The sequence below is a fragment of the Vicugna pacos genome, chromosome 4 (genome assembly GCF_048564905.1).
Source record: "Vicugna pacos chromosome 4, VicPac4, whole genome shotgun sequence".
In the NCBI taxonomy this organism is placed as follows: domain Eukaryota; kingdom Metazoa; phylum Chordata; class Mammalia; order Artiodactyla; family Camelidae; genus Vicugna; species Vicugna pacos.
The window spans coordinates 6,477,558-6,498,198 of record NC_132990.1 but is presented as its reverse complement, the minus strand read 5'-3'; the positions used below and the strand labels follow the sequence as shown (position 1 = coordinate 6,498,198).

At 37.3% G+C, this 20,641-nt stretch overlaps 1 protein-coding gene across 4 annotated transcripts in view; it reads left to right on the top strand.

Annotated features, from left to right (window-relative positions):
* NAA35 (N-alpha-acetyltransferase 35, NatC auxiliary subunit) overlaps window positions 1-20,641 on the top strand; it is an 84,468-nt gene that overhangs the window by 35,344 nt on the left and 28,483 nt on the right. For all 4 annotated transcript variants that reach the window (XM_015243529.3, XM_006209239.4, XM_072959189.1 and 1 more), the window contains exons 10-11: window positions 229-312; window positions 1,176-1,290. In XM_015243529.3, the coding sequence (XP_015099015.1) occupies window positions 229-312; window positions 1,176-1,290 (199 nt within the window). The remainder of the gene's footprint in view (window positions 1-228; window positions 313-1,175; window positions 1,291-20,641) is intronic.

Sequence of the window (20,641 nt, the reverse complement as noted above, 5' to 3'; positions counted from 1 at the left end):
TCCTTGACACAGAAGCTTTATGCTGAATTTCTATTTCAGTAGAATAGGCTTTGTTTTATTATATTTTCTGGAGCTCATTTTCAGACATTTTGAAGACTATAAGTGAAGGTGTTTGTAATGTAGTAAGTCATTAATACTGAGATTTAGGACCTAAAACACTGTATTTCAGAATGCAATTTCTTGACATACTTTACATCTTTTAACTTTCAGTCCTTTCTTATTTTTTAGCACCAACAATGTTTAGCAGTATTCAGCAGAGTGAAATTTACTCGAGTGTTACTGACAGTGCTTATAGCCTTTACTAAGAAAGAGGTAAGGGTATTTACTGTAAGCTGTTTTAGTGTTTTTGTTTTCAATGGATTGCTTTATTTTGGTAGTTCTGAGACTTCTCCATTGAAATCTATGTGCGCACATATATATTACTCAGCATTTGGTGTGTTTACATTGGAGTCTCCTTGATGATTTTCTCCAGAAGTCACATGAGTTTTACATTCTGCTCCATAACACATCCATGTCTGTTGTTGATGTAAAAGTCATATCTTATATAACTTATTAGTGGATAAAATAATAAAAGCTGAAATTGCTTCTGAGTAGTTTTGTAAATTGGAGAAAGTAAAAATGAGAATTTTAAGTAGGTCTCTTCTTTCATTCAGGTAAATAATTAACTTGGATTTGTGTAGAACCAAAAGCAAATCCTAGATGGTGAATATTTTATGTGTGTATATATTTGCACTAACTCAAGTAAAGTACAGACTAATTTGTGAATAGTTAGAGTGGTGAGTGGAGATCCAGCCTTTACCATTTACCTTCTGTAATTCTGTTTTTTCCTGTTTTTCTTTTTTTTAATTTCACCTTGATGAATGACTTTGTAGAAATGTTATAGTTTCCCATTTTCTAGTTGATGGCATCTCTGTATTTTTTTAACATGAGATTAGCAGAATAAACCAGAAATGTTTCCTCTTGTTTTTTAATGACTCCTACAAGCTATAGATATGGGCAAATAAAATTACTTCTATCCTAACAGGATCTGGGTATCCTGTATTAAGTGAATAGTTTGTGAAAACCAATGTCATTACAAGCATTTAACTGCATTATTGTTTATAGGGTTTTCCTATTTAATGTATATCTTTCAGTGAAAGAATATGTAAGAATGTTTTTGGTGATTTATTTGCTAGACCAGTGCTGTTGCAGAAGCTCAAAAATTGATGGTTCAAGCAGCAGATCTTCTTTCTGCCATTCATAATTCATTGCATCATGGCATCCAGGCCCAGAATGATACTACAAAAGGAGGTAATTTTCTGTTTTGCTCCTACTCTTTTTTTTGTTCTTTCCCACCCAGAGTGTATAGTGTTTGGTTTGTTTTTAAATATCATTGAAGTCAGTCTATCTGGACCTTGGATTGTTTTACTCCATGGACTTTATGTGGAGTGTTTGTGGTCCCTTCTTTTTAAATTTATTCTAGACCAAAGACAGTACTGTAGAACTTGGCCATCTCTTGTGTCTTACTGTTTGGATTGAATATTTACCCTGTCTGGTGATCATACTGTGATATCAGCAGTACATCATTTTTTTCTTTGCTCACATCTCCACTTTACTACTTTGAGAGATCATCACCTCCATTACACAGTCTTCCCTTTGTTTTGGCGGGTGTTCCCTCTGCAGCCTCATTGCACTCGTACATGCCTGTTATATTTTTTTAGTATATCATATTATAGTTTACCTTTTGTCTTTCTGTGAGATTTTTAGTACTTTTAGCCCAGAATCTATTCTTTGTGTATCTCTACAGAGCTTGGCACACTGCTGATATTCAGTAGATTTTATTTATGAAATATACCTTAAAATAAAAGGAATAATGTACTTGTACTGTAAAAGCTGCAACTAAGTTAATATTTTAGAAAATATATAGCAATTTTGGTTACCCTTAAAACTCATTAAAATGAGATGATATTTATATTCTTAAAATTAGCTTCTTGCAGTTGGTCTCCTTTTAACAGGAAGTCCAGCTTTTATCGATTTGCACTCCGTTCCTTTTTCACTCCTCTCCTTTTTGGGACAAAAATTGTGGTATTCCCCTCCTCACGAATTTTTTTCTTACTCAAACATTAGGTAGCAGAGCAGTCCAAAAGGTAATTTGGTTTAGGAAATCAATATTATCATAATCTTCATGTTTCTAATAATTACATTGAACTTATAAATTCATTATTAATTTATTAACATGTTCTCAGATTCCCCAGGAGAAGGCAAGACTAGGTGACTGTTAGATGACTGACTAGGTGACATCTTATAAACATGGGACATCAAAAAAAGGTTTTTATGCATAGCAGGCTATCTTGTGCATGTTTACAGAGAGGTAAACTCTTTAATACTTTGAAATCTAATGCAAGAATACTTTATAAAAACTGCTGTATAACACATTGCTTCAGGGTAATTTATTTATGTATCAACAAGATACTAGTGTTGCAAAACAAGAATCTTCCAAGTGACTTGATTCTGATGCTCCTTTTTTTTTTTTTTTTTTTTTTTTTTTTTTTTTTCCTTTGGCCATATCCTGACTACTGTGGACTGTTCTGGTCTGTAATTAAGGATATTGGGTCATTAGTTGCCCATGTGGTTTTTGGCTTTCCTATAGTTCAAATCAGTCAGCACTTTAAGAAAAAAAAAGCTTGTGTGTATATTCTCAACTATGTCTCTGATTTTATAGTCTGCTCTTGAGTAAGTGTCAGGAAGGTGGTTTGCATTAAGTTGGCTTGAATGAACTTTAAAAATGTGATCTTTCAACTAAGCAAGTGAAATTTTAAGTAAGTGAAGTTTTAAATTCAGGGTGTACTTTTCTTAGTTTTCTATTTAATACCTTTTAAACTAGCTTAATTTAACTTTTCATTTATCCAACTTAAGCATAAAGCTAAGTAGTTCGATAATAAAAAAGTGAATGCCTTCCCAATAATGTCTGTTCTAAGAAGAATGATGGTAAAGCAATAATGCAGATTGGTTTTGGTCTCAGATTATTCATTTTGCCTTCTTAATATTATTACTACTCCAGCTAGTGACAAAATGACTGTGTAAAGCTTGAAATTGCTGAACATTAATTTTAGCTTCTCACTAAAAAGATATATTATCGATGGGAACTTGGAAACAGTGTTGTAAAGAGAGAAAGTAGGAAGAATCAAACTTAATTCAAGGATTACCTGCTGGTGGGTTTACTCACTGGATGTGATGTCTTGAAGATGAAGGAGGCAGAAATGGTTTGGGGACAGGAGATGCTTTAAAAAAGCATCTCAGGTATAATGAATAGGATTCTTTGATGTGGTGACATGAAGCAGTCTACTAGTAAAGTAAATATTTTGCTCTGAAGAATGGATGGAAGAGCAGGTTTTGGAATCATTTTCATGTTAAGTGCTAATTGAAATTAAAATTGTGGATGTGATTACTCAGGTCTTGGTGGATCAGGACTTTGGGTTAGATCTTTGTTGAAATAACAAGGGAGGAAGAGGATCCAGTGAAGCACATGTTGCTCCTTGTCTTTGCTTATGCTGTTTTATTGCTTGTGAATTCTATACTTCTTTTTATGTGTCTGGAATTCTAACCCATTCTTCAAAATGAAGTTCAGATCATCTCATCCAATGAGACTTTCCAGGTTCCATTTGTCAAAGTTTATTTCTGTCTCCCATATTCTTTTATAGTTATCTGTGGATTAGTTATAGTTTACTCTTTAGAATGCAGGCATCTTTAACAGTTGCTAATGGAAATGAAAAAATTTATTTAAACTTACGTTGCTTGAAATTGGTAGGTACTTTTGAAGTATATCTTCAAATCTGACATTCAGTTTCAAGAGGACTTGTCATCCTTTTAAAGTAAATTAAAAGATGTCTGATTCAAATAGTAGATTGAACACATGTATCTACCTTCTGAAACCTTAATAAACAATGAAGAAGTGTTTGGGTTTTTAAAACATTAGGTTTAATCAATAAAGAGGAAAAAGACAGAGAAAGAAGACAATAGCAGCAGAATTTTAGAAGCTGGGAAACAGCAGGACATTGAGCCGTGTGTCCCCTAATAACTGAATTCTTAACCACTCACAGGGAAAGTCAAAATTTAAAAATTAAAAAATAAAAGATACAATCCAGTTGTACAGCAGATCCTCTGAAGAGCCTCATTTTTAGTATACCAGGTACCTCTGAAAATGAGAATGAGAATCATGGTGATAACATGATAACTGGTTGAAAGTCTATTTGAAAGCAGAGATTTCCTCCCTACATTCCTGAGCCTCACAATATGAAAAGTGTATTCTCTGGAATAGGGAAACAGAGAGATTCTGGACTGAGGAGATACCAGGCACTGTTGAGTGGTACACGTTATGGGGAAGTGGTCATTTAAATACTGATTACTGGAATATCCATATCCTCCTCCAGAACCCCCTCCCCGACACACAACACACATACACCATGCCAAGCTCTAGCCTTTTCCCCTCCCTTCTTCAGCTTCCAAAACAGGGCAGCCTGGCTCTTGCACTCCACTTCAGAATTTGGAAGACTCTTAGGGAAATCTGGCAAGCCCAAGAGGTAGAGAAAAACATCAGCAAAATCTCTATTTACTGGTATTAACAGTTCCTATGATAAAATGATTTGGTGGGAAAGCCTAATCTGTATTCATAGAGCTCTTAATGAGGTTTTTGGTCCTCCAGTTTCAAACCTGAATGTACAGTCATGGGTAGAAATCTTTAAACTGAAAAATAGAACAAAATAGGCAAGCAAACAAAATGCCTTTAAAAAAATGAAGAAAAAAATCAATGAGTATGTAAAACAGAAATAGGATGTTATAAAAAAACGGGAAAAAGAATTATTCTTTGAGATTCAAAATGTAAGAGTAGAAATCATAAATATATATATATATATATATATATATATATATATATATAGAACACAAAGAAATCTTAGGGAAAGTAAAGTAAGAAATGAAAAGGTGGAAGATAAGGAGAAAAAAGGTAAGGACATTATAAGATCAGTGCAGAAGATCCATTATCTAATAAGGATAAATAATAAGGTAAATGAAGGATAAACTAATAAAAGTTGGTCCAGAAATAGAGATTAGAAAATAGAAGAGAAGAAGAAGATCACTTAAGAAAAGTTCCTAGAATCAAATGAAGCAAATACCCAGGTTAAAAGGACCAATAATAAAGAGCTACCCAGCACAACCAGGATGAAAGTAGACTGCTGTCAAGGCATAATATCATCATGAAATTTCAAAAATAGTGGGGAAAATAGAAGATTCTAAGAGATTTGAAAGAGATAAAAAAGTTGTATACACAGAATCAAGACAGAATGTCATGTAACTTTTCAACAGCAGGAAAGGAAGCTAGAAATCAGTGGAGCAAAGAACAAAATTGAAGGAATCACATTTTCTGATTTTAAAACTTAACACAGAGTGACACTAATCAAGACAGTTTGGTACTGGCATAAAGATCGTCATAGATTAGTGAAATAAATATGGAATCCAAAAATGATCTCACATGTTTATGGGCATTTGATATTTGACATGAGTGTCAAGGCAGCTCAGTGGGGAAAGGAAAGTATTTTCAACAGATGACACTGGGACAACTGGATAACCACATGCAAGAGAATGGAGTTGATCACTCTCCGACCCCCGCCTCACATTCATATACAAATGTCAGCTCAAAATGGATGAGTGATACAAGAACTAAAAATATGAAACTCTAAAACCTAGACATAAACCTTAAGAATCAATTTAAAAATGAAAAAACAAGCAGGGGATCTAAGTTAGACATTTCTCTGAATAAGATTTACAAATGGTCAATAAGCCTGTGAAAAGATAGATGTGCCATGGGAAGTGCAAATCACAATGAAAAGATACAACTTCCCACCCACTAGATAGCTGTAATCAAAAACACAGTACCAAGTGTTGGTGAGGTTATGGAGAAACTTACACTGCTGATGGGAATGTAAAATAATGCAACTACTTTGGAAAGCAGTCTTGTAGTGTCTCAAAAGATATAACTAGATTTATTACATGATCCAACCATTCTAATACTAGATACATATATATATATATCAGCAGATGAACGGATGAATAAAATGTTGTGTATCCATGCAGTAGAGAAGTATTTGGCAATTAAATGAAGTACTGTATCTGCTAAAACATGGATGGACCTTGAAAACAGGTAGAAAAAAACAGTCACAAAAGATCATGTGTTATATGATTTTCATTTTATATAAAATGTCCAGAATAGGCAAGTCCATGGAGACAGTAGGTCAGTGGTTGCCTAGGGCTGGAGAAAGATGGAAGGACTGCTAATGAATATGGAGTTTCTTCTTGAGGTGATGAAAATGTTCTGTATTTCATTATGGTGGTTTTTACAACTGAATATACTTTAAAAAAAACTATTACACTGTACAGTTTTAGTAGATAAATTGTATGGTATGTTAGTTGTATCTCAGAGTGGAGATGAAAAGAAAATCAGTGGACCAATGTTTTCAGAATTTGGGGGAAAATGATTTCTAATCTTGAATCCTGTTCTAAAACTATCATTTAATTGTAAGGAAAGAGAATTATGAAATTGATCTCCAAAAAGTTTTTCAAGATGCTACTGGAATGTGCTCCATTAAAACAAAGGGAAAGTAACTAAGATAAAGGAAAGCATGGGGTGTAAGGAACATAAGAACCAGCAGTAAGAGAATAATGAAGGAAATCCCAGGGTGATGGTGCAGCAGGATCATGAGATACCATCTATCTGAGCATAGATTGAGGAAAGTCACAAGGCTCTAGGGTAACTGAGTAGATATAAGATCTGTTGTCACCCATAAAATAGATACAGTTCTCCTTTTTCCCCCATAATTCAGCTCTTTTTTTAAAATTGGCATATAGTTGACTTACAGTGTTGTGTTAATTTCTGATATACAGTGTAGTGATTCAGTTATATATACATATTTATTATTTTTTTAAATTGAAGCATAGTCAGTTACAATGTGTCAGTTTCTGGTGTACAGCATAATGTCCCAGTCATACACATACATACAAATATTCGTTTTCATATTCTTTTTCATTAAAGGTTATTACAGGATACTGAATATAGTTCTCTGTGCTATAAAGAAGAAATTTGTTTTTTAATCTATTTTTATATGTAATGGTTAACATTTGCAAATCTCAAACTACCACATTATCCCTTCCCACTCCCTTTCCCCAGTGACGATAAGATGGTTTATTTACTATGTCAGCAAGTCTTTCTTTTGTAGATGACTTCATTAGTGTCCTCTTTTTTTCTTTTTCTTAGATTTCTACATATAAGGGATATCATATAGTATTTTTCTTTCTTTCTGACTTACTTCATTTAGTGTGTTAGTCTACGGGTCCATCAGTGATGCTGTAAATGGCATTAATTTTTTTATGGCTGAGTCGTATTCCATTGTACAAATATACCACATCTTCTTTATCCAGTCATCTGTCAGTGGACATTTAGATTGATTCCGTGTCTTGGCTATTGTAAATAGTGCTGCTATGAACATTGGGGTGCATGTATCTTTTTGAGTTAGAGTTCCTTCCAGATATATGCCTAGGAGTCGGATTGCTGGATCATAGGGTGAGTCTATTTTTAGTCTTTTAAGGAATCTCCATACTGTTTTCAGTAATGGCTGCACCAAACTACATTCCTACCAGCAGTGTAGGAGGGTTCCCTTTTCTCCACACCCTTTCCAGCATTTATCGTTTTTAATGATGGCCGTTCTGACTGGTGTGAGGTGATACTTCATTGTAGTTTTGATTTGCATTTCTCTGATAATTAGCGATATTGAGCATTTATTCATGTGCCTATTGACCATTTATGTATCTTCATTAGAGAATTGCTTGTTTAGGTCTTCAGGCCATTTTTGGATTGGGTGGTTTGCTTTTTGTTATTAAGTTGTATGAGCTATTTATATATTCTGGAAATTAAGCCTTGAGAGAATTCTCTTTAATGTAGAAAGAAGAGATTTAGAGAATTGGCAAACGATTTGGAGTTGAATTAAGTGTTAAGTACATATAAACAAAGCAGACACAAAGTGAGACAGTGATTAATTTCAGAACATATATGAAAGTAAATCTTATTCATAAAAAGTTATCCATGGCCCAGATGTGAATGTAATTTACTTAATCATAATGGTGCTGAACATTGATATTAACCAAAATTCTAATCTAACTGTATTGGAGATGAGAGGACAGAAGTGTGTATATATGCATTTAATTTGTACATGCTTATAGTGCTACTTCATATTTTTTCAATGTCTCCTTTAACACATATCATCTCCTTTTGAAGATGGAGGAGTAAGTCAGATCACATGTAAAACTGAAAAAATATGAAGTAAATAGCACTATTAGCTTGTTATTTGGTGATATGGAGGTAAATACCAAAAGAAATAGCTAAGTAGAAGTGGAAGAGATTTTCTCTGGGAAAAGAGAAATAATGAAATTGAGGGGAGAAAGGAGGGCAAAGGGTTGTTTTAGTAAAAACCTTGTTTGGCTATTTGATTCTTGATTGGCATGCATTTATGACTGAGTAAAGAAATTAAAAATTAGTGTGAAGTAAAAGTAGATTAAAACGTAATTTAGAGTTGTGATGATATATTGTCTGATAATATTGTATCCTTAACCTCCTGGGGGCTGAACTTGTTGTTGAAGCAGAAATGCTGCCTCAGCTCAGCTGACTTCATTAGCTGGTTTGGCAGTGTGCAGGAGAGGTGAGAGCGGACTTCCTTTTGAAATCACCACCTGTGAGAGAGGCCTGTGCCATGATGTGCTAGTGCTAGAAACCTGAGATGAGTTTACTCTTTTAATTAAAACATTTTCTTTTTACAAAAAAAAAGCATACACCCTCACATATGTGAGGGGTATGTGTAAGCTAAAGGACTTCTGAGTTTTGTATGGTACAGTAGATGTCTTTGCTGCCTGCTTCAATTTGCTTTCCAATTGAAAGCTATAAGGAATATGAAAAACAGAATCCTCCCCACTGCTTAAAAAAATAGGAAACCCTTGTAACCTAAAAAGAAGGTCAGCCAAACACTGTAGCAGTAGGACCCAGATGAGGGAAAACATTAAGAATGACTTGCAAAATTTTCTTGGTGTTAACATAAGTAAACCATCAAAAGCACCGTATTCTCCAAAGTAGTTGACATAACTTGCAGGACCAGACCAGGGATTCTTGGGGAATAACAGCTAAGAGGGAGGCACACAAGCTGGCCGTGGAACCTTCTTGATTAATATCCTGGAGAGGCAGAGGAGGTGGGGCTCTACCAGAAACCACACAAATGTTTTATTTTTGTTACTTACGGAAGAGAGATGAGTTGCTATACATGTTAACAGCTTAGTAACTGGTAATCTTTGTCAGTAAAGGAGATAGAAAAGTAGCTTCTCTTGCCTACTTGCACAGGCATATCTCGTGTGGCTTAAATGCAAGTCAGTGAGGCTTCCTAGTCTAGAGTGCTGTTTTAGCACCTCACCCAAATAACTGGCTCAGAAAGCATTCTTCGAATGATGTAATAATCAAAGAAGAAACTGCACAGTGTTTGCACACAAATATTGAACAAAAATAAGAAAAACAAAAGACAGATGAAAACCACAGATCAGAAACATTTTTTCAAGATTTCAAAAAATTTATAAAAAAATAAACTGACCTCTGTAAAACAAGAGCACAAAGCAGAAATATTAGGGCCAAAGGCAGAAATAATGAATAACAGAGTACAGGTGAGCAGGCAGAGTTCAGGAAAGTAGAGAAAAATCCGGAAAGTGAAGACAGAATTAAAAATAGCAAAAAGTATGCTAAGCATTGCTGAAAAGCTGTAAAAGGTGTGGAGATCAGAACTAAGGGGAAAACTAAGCAAAATGGAAGTGAACAAAAATATTTGAAGTATTAGGAAAAAAAGCAAATAATGGTTAAATCTATAGATTTAATTGGAATGCTAAATGTAGTCTAGGAAAAATAAGGAATTATTTATAGTTAGAGATAACCTGGTTAGTTATTTGTGCAGCCTGGCATTATAGTTTTTCACATCAGCATTCAACACAGAAAGCTGTGAAACAGTATCTAAAAGTCCTCAGTTAAAGAACTGTGACCCAATTTTATGTCCATCCAAGCTATCACTTAAGTGACACTCAGACAAGTGTTTTTAAATTTGCAAGGACTCAGGAAGTATTTTTCCTATGACTTTCCTGATGTAGGGATGCAGATTAGAATTCATGAATAAAATTCAGCTTAGTGGGACATAAATGGAAACGATTTGGCAGAAAGGATAAGCAATGAGCATTAAATCCATTTTGTTACTGAGCTACAGTTAAAACAGCTATGAAAGTTGATTTGACTAAATATAATGTAAGTGTCATGAACCTTGGCAATATAAAAGTAGTCATATAGTAAAAGTCAAGAGGGAAAGAAGACTGATTTTATATTGCAAGGGTCCATAGATACTGATTAGAGTTGATAAATCTATTTAGAGGTATATTTCAGCATATAAGGGTAACTGATGATGGTTAAGATAAGATAACAGTTCCAATTTGATGAGCAAACGGAGGTGGAAGGAGGTCTTTGACATCAGTGTTTTCCATGGGTAAGGAGATTAATAGTTACCTGTCTGAAGATATTGAACTGTAGCGATAGTAAAAAGTTTATTGCTATAAAATTAATAAAATAAAACTTCTTAATTATCAGAAAGAAAATACACCAAACGAAGTAAACTCTAGTGAAAGATAAAATCAAAAGCATTACCAAAGGAAGCGGAAGCATATATTTCTATTACGTGGGAACAAAACTAAGACTTGCTGCTTGCTCTTAATTCCTTCTGTGCTTGAAGAAAATTCAGTCTTTAGCCATGAAGTGGGACTGTGCAAGATGGACATCTGTACTAGAACAGAATGTTGGAGCCTGACCCAACAAGTAGGGGATAGGAGTGGCTTGACACAAGTATTGCAGGGTGCAATAAAATGAGGTATGCCTGTAATAGGAGTGTGAGGACAGCATCTGCAAAGAGTTGGCCTGCAACAAAATTTTAGAGCTGAGTGGCTTGAGGAGGGCATCATCATGAATAGGCAGCCTGGCTAGATTTGTTACTCACCAAGCGAGGTGAGGGGGACACCTACACAGGAAAGCAATTGGGCTCGGAGTGCCTGAGCCTAAACAGGGATCAGGAATGTAACCCCATGGGAACAACTTGGTACTGTGTGTCAGGAGCCTAGGCAGGGTGAGGATAGTGTGTTTATGGGAGAGCAGCCTGATGCGTGGTTTCAGAGCCTAAAAGCAGGCTTGTGGGCGCTCAGGCAGGGTGAGTTGGGCATACTCCTGTGAATGTGGCCTGGCACGAGTGCTCGAACCTGAGGTAGATTCATAGAGGCAGCTGTGTGCAGGGCTGTTGGAGACCATGCGGGGTAAGGAGAGCATCTGTGTATGGAGGTGGCCTGGTGTGCGTTTTCAGATCCTTAGCATGTTGAAAGGTGCCCCGGTGCTGGGTGTCAAATGGCAAATGGAATAAAGAGGGCATCTGTAGAGCTCAGCACAGAATGGTAGAGCATAAGCAGCAAGAAGAGGGTGTTTGAGTAGAAAAGTGGCTCTGACCAGGGGGTTGCAGCCTAGGCAAGTTGAGGAAGGGCATCTATACAGAAAGGGATCCAGGCATGGGGTTTCAGAGCTTAGATGGGGTGAGGGGTCATCTCTGCAAAAGGATGGCCTGGCATGGGGTGTAGGAGCCCAAATAGGGGTCATGGTGGCTTGGCATCTGGGAACCTAAGTAAGGTCAGAGCACATCTGTATAAGGAGGTGGATGTCAGTGATAGGAGATTGTAATAGGCTGAATATAGCCCCAAAGAAATCAAGATCCTAATTCTCAGAATATGTAATTGTTACTTTATTTGGAAAAAAGTTCTTTCTAGATGTGATTAAAAGTAAGAATCTTTCTATGAGTAGATAATCTTAGGTTATCTGGGTAGGCCCTAAATATCCTAAATGTCCTCCTCAAAAGAGAGGCAGAGGGAGATTGAACACACACAGAAGAGGAAAAGGCAATGTGATGACAGAGGTAGAAATGGGCATGATGCAGCTGTAAGCCAAGGAATTCCAACATCCTGGAAGAGGCAAGGAACAGATTTTACCTTCGAATCTTCAGGAGTGCAGCCCTGCCAATACCTTAATTTCAGCTAAGTGAAACTGATGTTAAACTTTGGCCTCCAGAACTGAGAGAGAATAAATGTATGTCACCACATTTGTGGTAGTTTGTTACAGCAGTCCTAGAAACTAATACAAATATTGGTTGCATGCTACAGAATTGATCATATACATAAACGTATTGAGAATTATGCTTTGCCATTTTCTTAGACTTGGGGAGCTAACTTACACTAATTTCTAGAAAGGGAGAAAATGAGATTGAACTCTGATATTGGATTAAATTAAAGGTATGGGTATAAGTTCATGGTTTCAAATATATATAGGTCGATATAGAAATAAATGTACATGTAAATATGCATATATTTGAATGTGAGCGTGCATGTATGTAAACATATTTGTATGTCCTAATAGCAGTGAGCAGACTTAACATCTAGATCTTGCTTCCTAAAGACTATTGTCTACTAAAAGGAACTAGGGATGGGATTGACCAGGGTGGTGATGTAGGAAGCTCCTAAGCTTCCCTTTCTCCCGTGGACAAACTGAATGTATAGCTACACCTGGAGCACTTCCCTCTAAAAGAGATTCAGAAACTAGTTGGGTAACTTCTACACATTGAAAGGAAATACCCACATCAAAAGGGGTAGGAAAGACAGACACACTTGTCATAGACCTCACCCCTGACACAGCACGATACAATTGGGAGAGAACTCCCAACTCTCAGGTTCTGTCTGAGGAGTGAAGGCTTTGGACCCTACATCTAGCGTCCCAACTTTGACTCCTTCCACCGTGATAGGCTTCCAGAACACGAGCTCTCAAAGCCAATGAAGCTTGTGTCTGTGAGACCTGTAAAACGATTGCAACCAAAGGAGCAGTTCATAATGGAAATGGAGTCACTTGCTGTGGCTGTCCACCTCCCACAGGGAACAGCTCAGAGGAAGCAGGTAGAATCGCCCATCTCGCAGTCTTTCTTTGAAAGAGATTTATCTGTATACTTTAAAAGCTGCCGAGGGCCAAGTTTCTAATTTAGTGGGCACTAGGAGCTGGCTGCAATCCTCCCCAGAGACCAAGGAAGCCAGAGGACACCTTGTTTGGCTTCTCCCTCCAGCCCACTCCAAATCACCAGTATCTTCCTGGAAAGAACTTGTACATACGTTTGCATCCCAGCTTTTGTGGCTGCTTACAGGAGCATGGGACCCGGATCTCCTGGCTCTGATGACCAAAGTGGCTTCCATTCTTTTTTCTTTTTTTAACATCTTTTTATTGAGTAATAGTCATTTTACAATGTTGTGTCAAATTCCAGTGTAGAGCACAACCTTCCAGTTATACATGAACATACATATATTCATTGTCACATTTTTTTTCCACCGTGAGCTACCGCAAGATCTTATATATATTTCCCTGTACTATACAGTATAATATTGTTTATCTGTTCTACATTTTGAAATCCCAGTCTGTCCCTTCCCACCCCCTGCCCCCTTGGCAACCACAAGTCTGTACTCTGTGTCCATGAATCTGTTTCCATTTTGTGTTTATGTTTTTTCTTATATATATACCACATATGAGTTATCTCATGTGGTATTTTTCTTTCTCTTTCTGGCATACTTCACTTAGAATGACATTCTCCAGGAACATCCATGTTGCTGCAAATGGCGTTATGTTGGCGGTTTTTATGGCTGAGTAGTATTCCATTGCATAAATATACCACATCTTCTTTATCCAGTCACCTGTTGATGGACATTTAGGCTGTTTCCATGTCTTGGCTATTGTAAATAATGCTGCTCTGAACATTGGGGTGCAGGTGTCATTTTGAAGTAGGGTTCCTTCTGGATGTATGCCCAGGAGTGGGATTCCTGGGTCATATGGTAAGTCTATTCCTAGTCTTTTGAGGAATCTCCATACTGTTTTCCACAGTGGCTGCACCAAACTGCATTCCCACCAGCAGTGTAGGAGGATTCCCTTTTCTCCACAGCCTCTCCATCATTTGTCATTTGTGGACTTTTGAATGATGGCCATTCTGACTGGTGTGAGGTGATAACCTCATTGTAGTTTTGATTTGCATTTCTCTGATAATTAGTGATACTGAGCATTTTTTCATGTGCCTATTGGTCATTTGTATTTCTTCCTTGGAGAATTGCTTGTTTAGGTCTTTTGCCCATTTTTGGATTGGGTTTCGTTTTTGGTTTTGTTTTTGTTGTCTTTTTAAGTTGTATGAGCTGCTTATATATTCTGGAGATCAAGCCTTTGTCGGTTTCATTTGCAAAAATTTTCTCCCATTCCGTAGGTTGTCTTTTTGTTTTATTTATGGTTTCCTTTGCTGTGCAGAAGCTTGGAAGTTTCATTAGGTCCCGTTTGTTTATTCTTGCTTTTATTTCTGTTGCTTGGGTAGACTGCCCTAGAAGAACATTTTTGAGATGTATGTGAGATAATATTTTGTTGATGTTTTCTTCTAGGAGGTTTATTGTATCTTGTCTTATGTTTAAGTCTTAGATCCATTTTGAATTTATTTTTGTGTATGGTGTAAGGGAGTGTTCTAGCTTCACTGATTTATATGCTGCTATCCAGTTTTCCCAGTGCCATTTGCTGAGGAGACTGTCTTTATTCCATTGTATATTCTTGCCTCCTTTGTCAAAGATTAGTTGACCCAAAGTTTGTGGGTTCATTTCTGGGCTGTCTGTTCTGTTCTGTTGGTCTATATGTCTGTTTTTGTACCAGTACCATGCTGTCTTGATGACTGTAGCTCTGTAGTATTGTCTGAAGTCTGGGAGAGTTATTCCTCCAGCCTCTTTCTTTCTCTTCAGTAATGCTTTGGCAATTCTAGGTCTTCTGTGGTTGCATATAAATTTTATAATGATTTGCTCTAGTTCTGTGAAATATGTCCTGGGTAATTTGATAGGGATTGCATTAAATCTGTAGATTGCCTTGGGCAGTGTGACCATTTTAACAATATTGATTCTTCCAATCCAGGAGTATGGGATATCTTTCCATTTTTTAAAGTCTTCTTTAATTTCCATCATCAGTGGTTTATAGTTTTCTCTGTATAATTCTTTCACCTCCTTGGTTAGATTTATTCCTAGGTTTTTTATTACTTTGGGTGCTATTTTAAAGGGGAGTGTTTCTTTACATTTTCTATTGATTCATCATTAGTATAAAGAAATGCAATTGATTTTTGAACATCAATCTTGTAACCTGCTACCTTGCTGAATTCTTCGATCAGCTCTGGTAGTTTTTGTATGGACCTTTTAGGGTTTTCTTTATTTAGTAACATGTCATTGGCATATAGTGACACTTTTACCTCTTCTTTTCCAGTTTGGATCCCGTTTATTTCTCTCTCTTGCCCAATTGCTGTGGCTAGGACTTCCAAGAGTATGTTGAATAGGAGTGGTGATAGTGGGCATCCTTGTCTTGTCCCAGATTTTAATGGGAAACTTTTGAGTTTTTCACCATTGAGTACTATGCTGGCTGTAGGTTTGTCATATATAGCTTTTATTATGTTGAGATATGTTCCTTCTATACCCACTTTGGTGAGAGTTTTTATCATAAATGGGTGTTGAATTTTATCAAATGCTTTTTCTGCATCTATTGAGATGATCATGTGGTTTTGTCCTTTCTCTTGTTGATGTGATGTATTACATTGATTGATTTGCATGTGTTGAACCACCCTTGTGTCCCTGGGATGAACCCCACTTGATCATGATGTATAATCTTTTTTATGTGCTGTTGAGTTCTATTTGCTAATATTTTGGTGAGGATTTTTGCATCTGTGTTCATCAGTGATATTGGCCTATAATTCTCTTTTTTGGTGGTGTCTTTGCCTGGTTTTGGTATCAGGGTGATGGTGGCTTCATACAATGAGTGTGATGAGTGTGGGAGTATTCCCTCCTTTTCGTCTTCTGGAAGAGTTTGAGAAGGACTGGTATGAGTTCTTCTTTCTATGTTTGGTAGAATTCCTCAGTGAAGCCATCCAGTCTTGGACTTTCATTTGTAGGGAGGTTTTTTTATTGCTAATTCAATTTCATTTGTAGTGATCATTTTGTTCAAGTGGTCAGTTTCTTCTTGGTTCAGTCTTGGTGGACTGTATGTTTCCAGAAACGTGTCCATTTCCTCTAGGTTATCAATTTTGGTTCCATATAGTCTTTCATAATATTCTTGTATGACATTCTGTATTTCTATTTTATTTGTTGTAATTTCTCCATTTTCCTTTCTTGTTTTGCTGATTTGTGCTCTCTTTTTTCTCTTTGTGAGTTTGGCCAGAGGTTTGTCGATTTTATTTACTCTTTCAAGAAACCAGCTTTTGGTTTGATTGATTTTTTCTATTATTTTTTAATCTCTTATTTTATTTTTTTCCTCCCTAATCTTTATTATTTCCTTCCTTCTGCTGCTTTTTGGGGTTTTTTGCTCTTCTTTTTCTAGTTCTTTTAGCTGGTGGGTTAGATTGTTTATTTGAGATTGTTCTTTTATGAGGAAGCCCTGTATTGCTATAAACTTCCCTCTTAGCACTGGCTTTGCTGTATCCCATAAATTTTATGTGGTTGTGTTTTCATTTTCATTTGTCTCAAGGTATTTTTTAATTTCAATTTTGATTTCCTCATTGACCCATTGGTTTTTTAATACCATGTTGTTTAATCTCCATGCTTTCCTTTTTTCCTCCTTTGTTTCTCTGTAGTTGATTTCTAGTTGTGGTCAGTAAACATGCTTGAGATAATTTCTGTCTTCTTAAAATTGTTGAGGTTTCTTTTGTGCCCAAGTACATGATCAATCCTAGAAAATGTTCCATGTGCACTTGAAAAGAATGTATATCCTATTTTGGGGGGTGTAATGCTATGAAAATATCCACCAAATCTAATTTTTCTATTGTATCATTTAATTTCTCTGTTGCCTTATTTATTTTCTGTCTAGAAGATCTGTCTAGTGATGTTAATGTGGTGTTAAAATCTCCAACAATTGTATTGCATTCCCATCAGTTTCCCCCTTTATCTCTGTTAGTAATTGTTTTATGTACTTAGCTGCTCCTATGTTGGGTGCATATATATTAATGAGTGTAATATCCTCATCTTGTATTACTCCTTTAATCATTATAAAATGTCCTTCTTTATCTTTCTTTATGGCCTTTGTTTTAAAGTCTATTTTGTCTGAAATCAGTACTGCAACACCTGCCTTTTTGGCTTTTCCATTTGCGGAATATCTTTTTCCATCCTTTGACTCTCAATCTGTATGTGTCCTTCTCCCTAACGTGGGTCTCTTGTATGCGGCATATTGAAGGTTCTTGCTTTATTATCCAGTCTGCCACTCTGCGTGTTTTGACTGGAGCATTTAGTCCATTAACATTTACCATAATTAATGATAGAGGTGTGTTTATTACCATTTTGAACTTATTTTTGCAGTTTATTTGGTATTTCCTCTTTGTTCCTTTCTTCTTCCTTTTGTGGTTTGGTAATTTTCCTTTGTATTATCTTGGATTTTATTTAGTTTTTGTGACTCACTTGTAAGTTTTTGGCTTGTGGTTACCCTTTTTTGTAAGTCTATTAACCCATTACTATAACTCTTTCTACTAAACGGATAGTAATATAATCTCAAACCCATCCTACTGAGAACAAAAAATTTAAAAAAGAAAAGAAAAAAAATACTCTATATTTCCTTGCTTCCCTCTCCCACTTTTAATGATTTAGATGTCTTCTTTTACAATTTTGCATTTATTCTGTTTGTAATTCATGGTAGTTATCATCTTTCCAGTTATAAGTTTCTCATTTTTGTAGGATCCTGCTTCTTTTCTATTTAGAGTAGACCTGTCAATATTTCTTTTAACATGGGTTTAGTGTTGCTAAACTCTTTTAGTTTTCGCTTGTCTGTGAAGTTCTTTATCTCTCCTTCTATTCTGAAGGATACCCTTGCTGGGTAGAGTATCCTAGGCTGCATCTTTTTTTCATTTGGGACTTTGAATATATCTTGCCACTCCCTTCTGGCCTGTTTGTGTAGAAAAATCAGCTGAGAGCCTTAGGGGGATTCCCTTGTAACTTTGTTTTTCTCTTACTGCCTTTAGGATCATTTCTTTATCCTTGACTCTGGCCATCTTGACTATGATATATCTTGGTGTGGGTCTATTTGGGTTTTTTCCTGTTTGGGACCCTCCTGTACTTACATATTTTAGGTTTGGGAAGTTTTCAGTCATGATTTCTTCAAATACCTTTTCAATCCCCTTTGTTCTTTCTTCCCCTTCTGGAACCCCTATTATGAGTAGATTGGCACACTTTATATTATCCCATAGGCCCCTTATATTGTTTTCATTATTTTTTATTTGTTTTTCTCTCAGCTCTTCTGATTGGGTGCTTTCTGTTGTCCTGTCTTCTAGGTCACTTATTTGTTCCTCTGCATTATCTAGCCTGCTTTGTATGGCCTTTAGATCAGTTCTCATTTCAGCCAATGGGCTTACCATTCTACTTGGTTCTTCTTTATAGCTTCAGTTTCATTTTTGACATATTTTATATCTCTAAACACTATTTCTTTTAGTTCCTTCAGTACTTTGATCACTCCTTTTTTGAAATCTTCATCTAGTAGGCCATCAATGTCTATTTCCTTGATCGTGCTTTCAGGGGATTTCTCTTGATCTTTTAATTGGGAATTGTTCCTCTGCTTCATATTGCTCGTATCTTTCTGGCACTGTGGCTTAAGGAGTATCAGTAGTCTATTGTGGTCCTTAAGGAGTTTATTTATTTATCTATCTAAAGTCTATGCAGGAATAAATCTTAAAAAAGAGAATTTTAAAAGAATGGAGAAAAAAAGATTTGAAAACAGTGTATAGTCAATAATAGAAGAGCAAGTTGAAGCAGGATAGCAATCAAATTGAGACGTCTTTTAAAAACCTAAAAAAAAAGGAGAAAAAAATCAGAAAACAATATTTGAAACCTGCGTATAATCAATAACAGGAGATCAAAACCAAGAGAATTAAAAATGAAATGAGGTGGATTTTAAAAAAGAATAATAATGAAAAGATTTTTTTTAATTTTAAAGGGATTAAAACTGTAGACATACACAATTGTTTAAAAAGTAAAAAATTAAAAAGGTAATAGAAAATAGAACAGATATAAAAAAGATTAAAAAAAAAAGGGACGTGTTCTCTTGAAGACTGTGTGCTCTTTATGATTTTGAGAGGTCTTTCTGTCTTCAGCCTGTTTCACAAACTCAGCTTGCTGCTTCCTCAGGCCCTCCGTTGGCGCCCTCATCTGTGCTGCTCCCAGTGCCTGTCGGCAGGCATATCACGCCCCCTCACAACACTGGGTCAGGTGCTGTTCTTCACTGTAGACGGGCGGCTCACTCCCCATCCTGATGCCACAGTCAGATGTTGCAGACCGGCCCGGTAGATGGGCAGATCGCATTCCCTCCCAGCACCACGGTCAGGTGCTGCATTCCTACCAGGAAGGCGAGTCACTGCCTGCCCTCCCCCAGCGCCAGTCGCTTTGCTGCTCTGTGCAGCTGCCAGCTCCGTCTTGGGTCAGCACTCTATAGGCGGTCTCAGGGAAGACCACGGAACAGCCCTGCCCCTGGTCTGCTGCAAAACTCAGCTATTTGTTTGTCTTGGTGGCATGAGTTCTCTGAGGTGCCAGGGCAGAAAGATCCTATCTGCCTCAGGCTGTAAACAAGTCTCAGTCCTGCCTGGGAGGTTGTGGAGCCCCTGGTGCGGATTCAGGTCTCAGCCCTACCCCCGCCCGGGGGCTGCGCACAGGAGGATATGGAGGCTGTGGCTGCTCCCCACCTCTCTTCTTGTGAGAAGCGCCAGTAATGGCGCTGCAGGTCTGAGGAGACAAAGGCTACAGTGCCCCGCCCCGCCAGGCCACACCCGCAGTGTTGCTTTGCTTTTTTCGTAATTTGTGGGGGACCGAGGTGGTTCTGCTCTGTATCCCCTCCCAGCCACATCGCACAGCACCCTGCAGTCCCCTGGGGCTGCCTCAGTGCCGCTGCTCCAGTCCTCTGCCCGGCTTGGGCAGCCTGTCCCGGCCCCCAGCTGCCGGCTCGTATCTCAGGCTGGGTGTCACAGGGACCCTCTGTGCCTGTTTAACTTAGTTCTGTCGGTCAAGGGGTGCTCTTGCAGATCTGAGCCTTGGAGGCTCCCCCTCTGTCCTGCTGGCCTCTCCTCTGGAGAGGGGAAGACCCAGCAATCAAGCGCTGTTCCTCCTTTGCTGGTCCTTCCCCGGGGAACCGGTCCCGCACCGTTTTGCTTTTTTCTTCTTTTTTCCTTTTCTGCTACCAAATTCATGGCATCTTTGTTTTTTGAAGAAGGCGATGATCTTTCAGAGTTCAGCCGGTGCGCTGGTTGCCTGGGTGAGTCCATGGATGTGAGTTTTCGTGTATCTGTGGGAGAAGGGGAGCTATGAGCGCCCTTCTACTCCGCCATCTTGGCTCCTCCTCCCAGGGGCTTCCATTCATGAGTCCTACAAGACTCATGTTGCAAAGAATCAATCCTTAACTGGTTCTACTCCCCAGGGCTCAGCACAGGGAGCATGCAAAATCACTCAT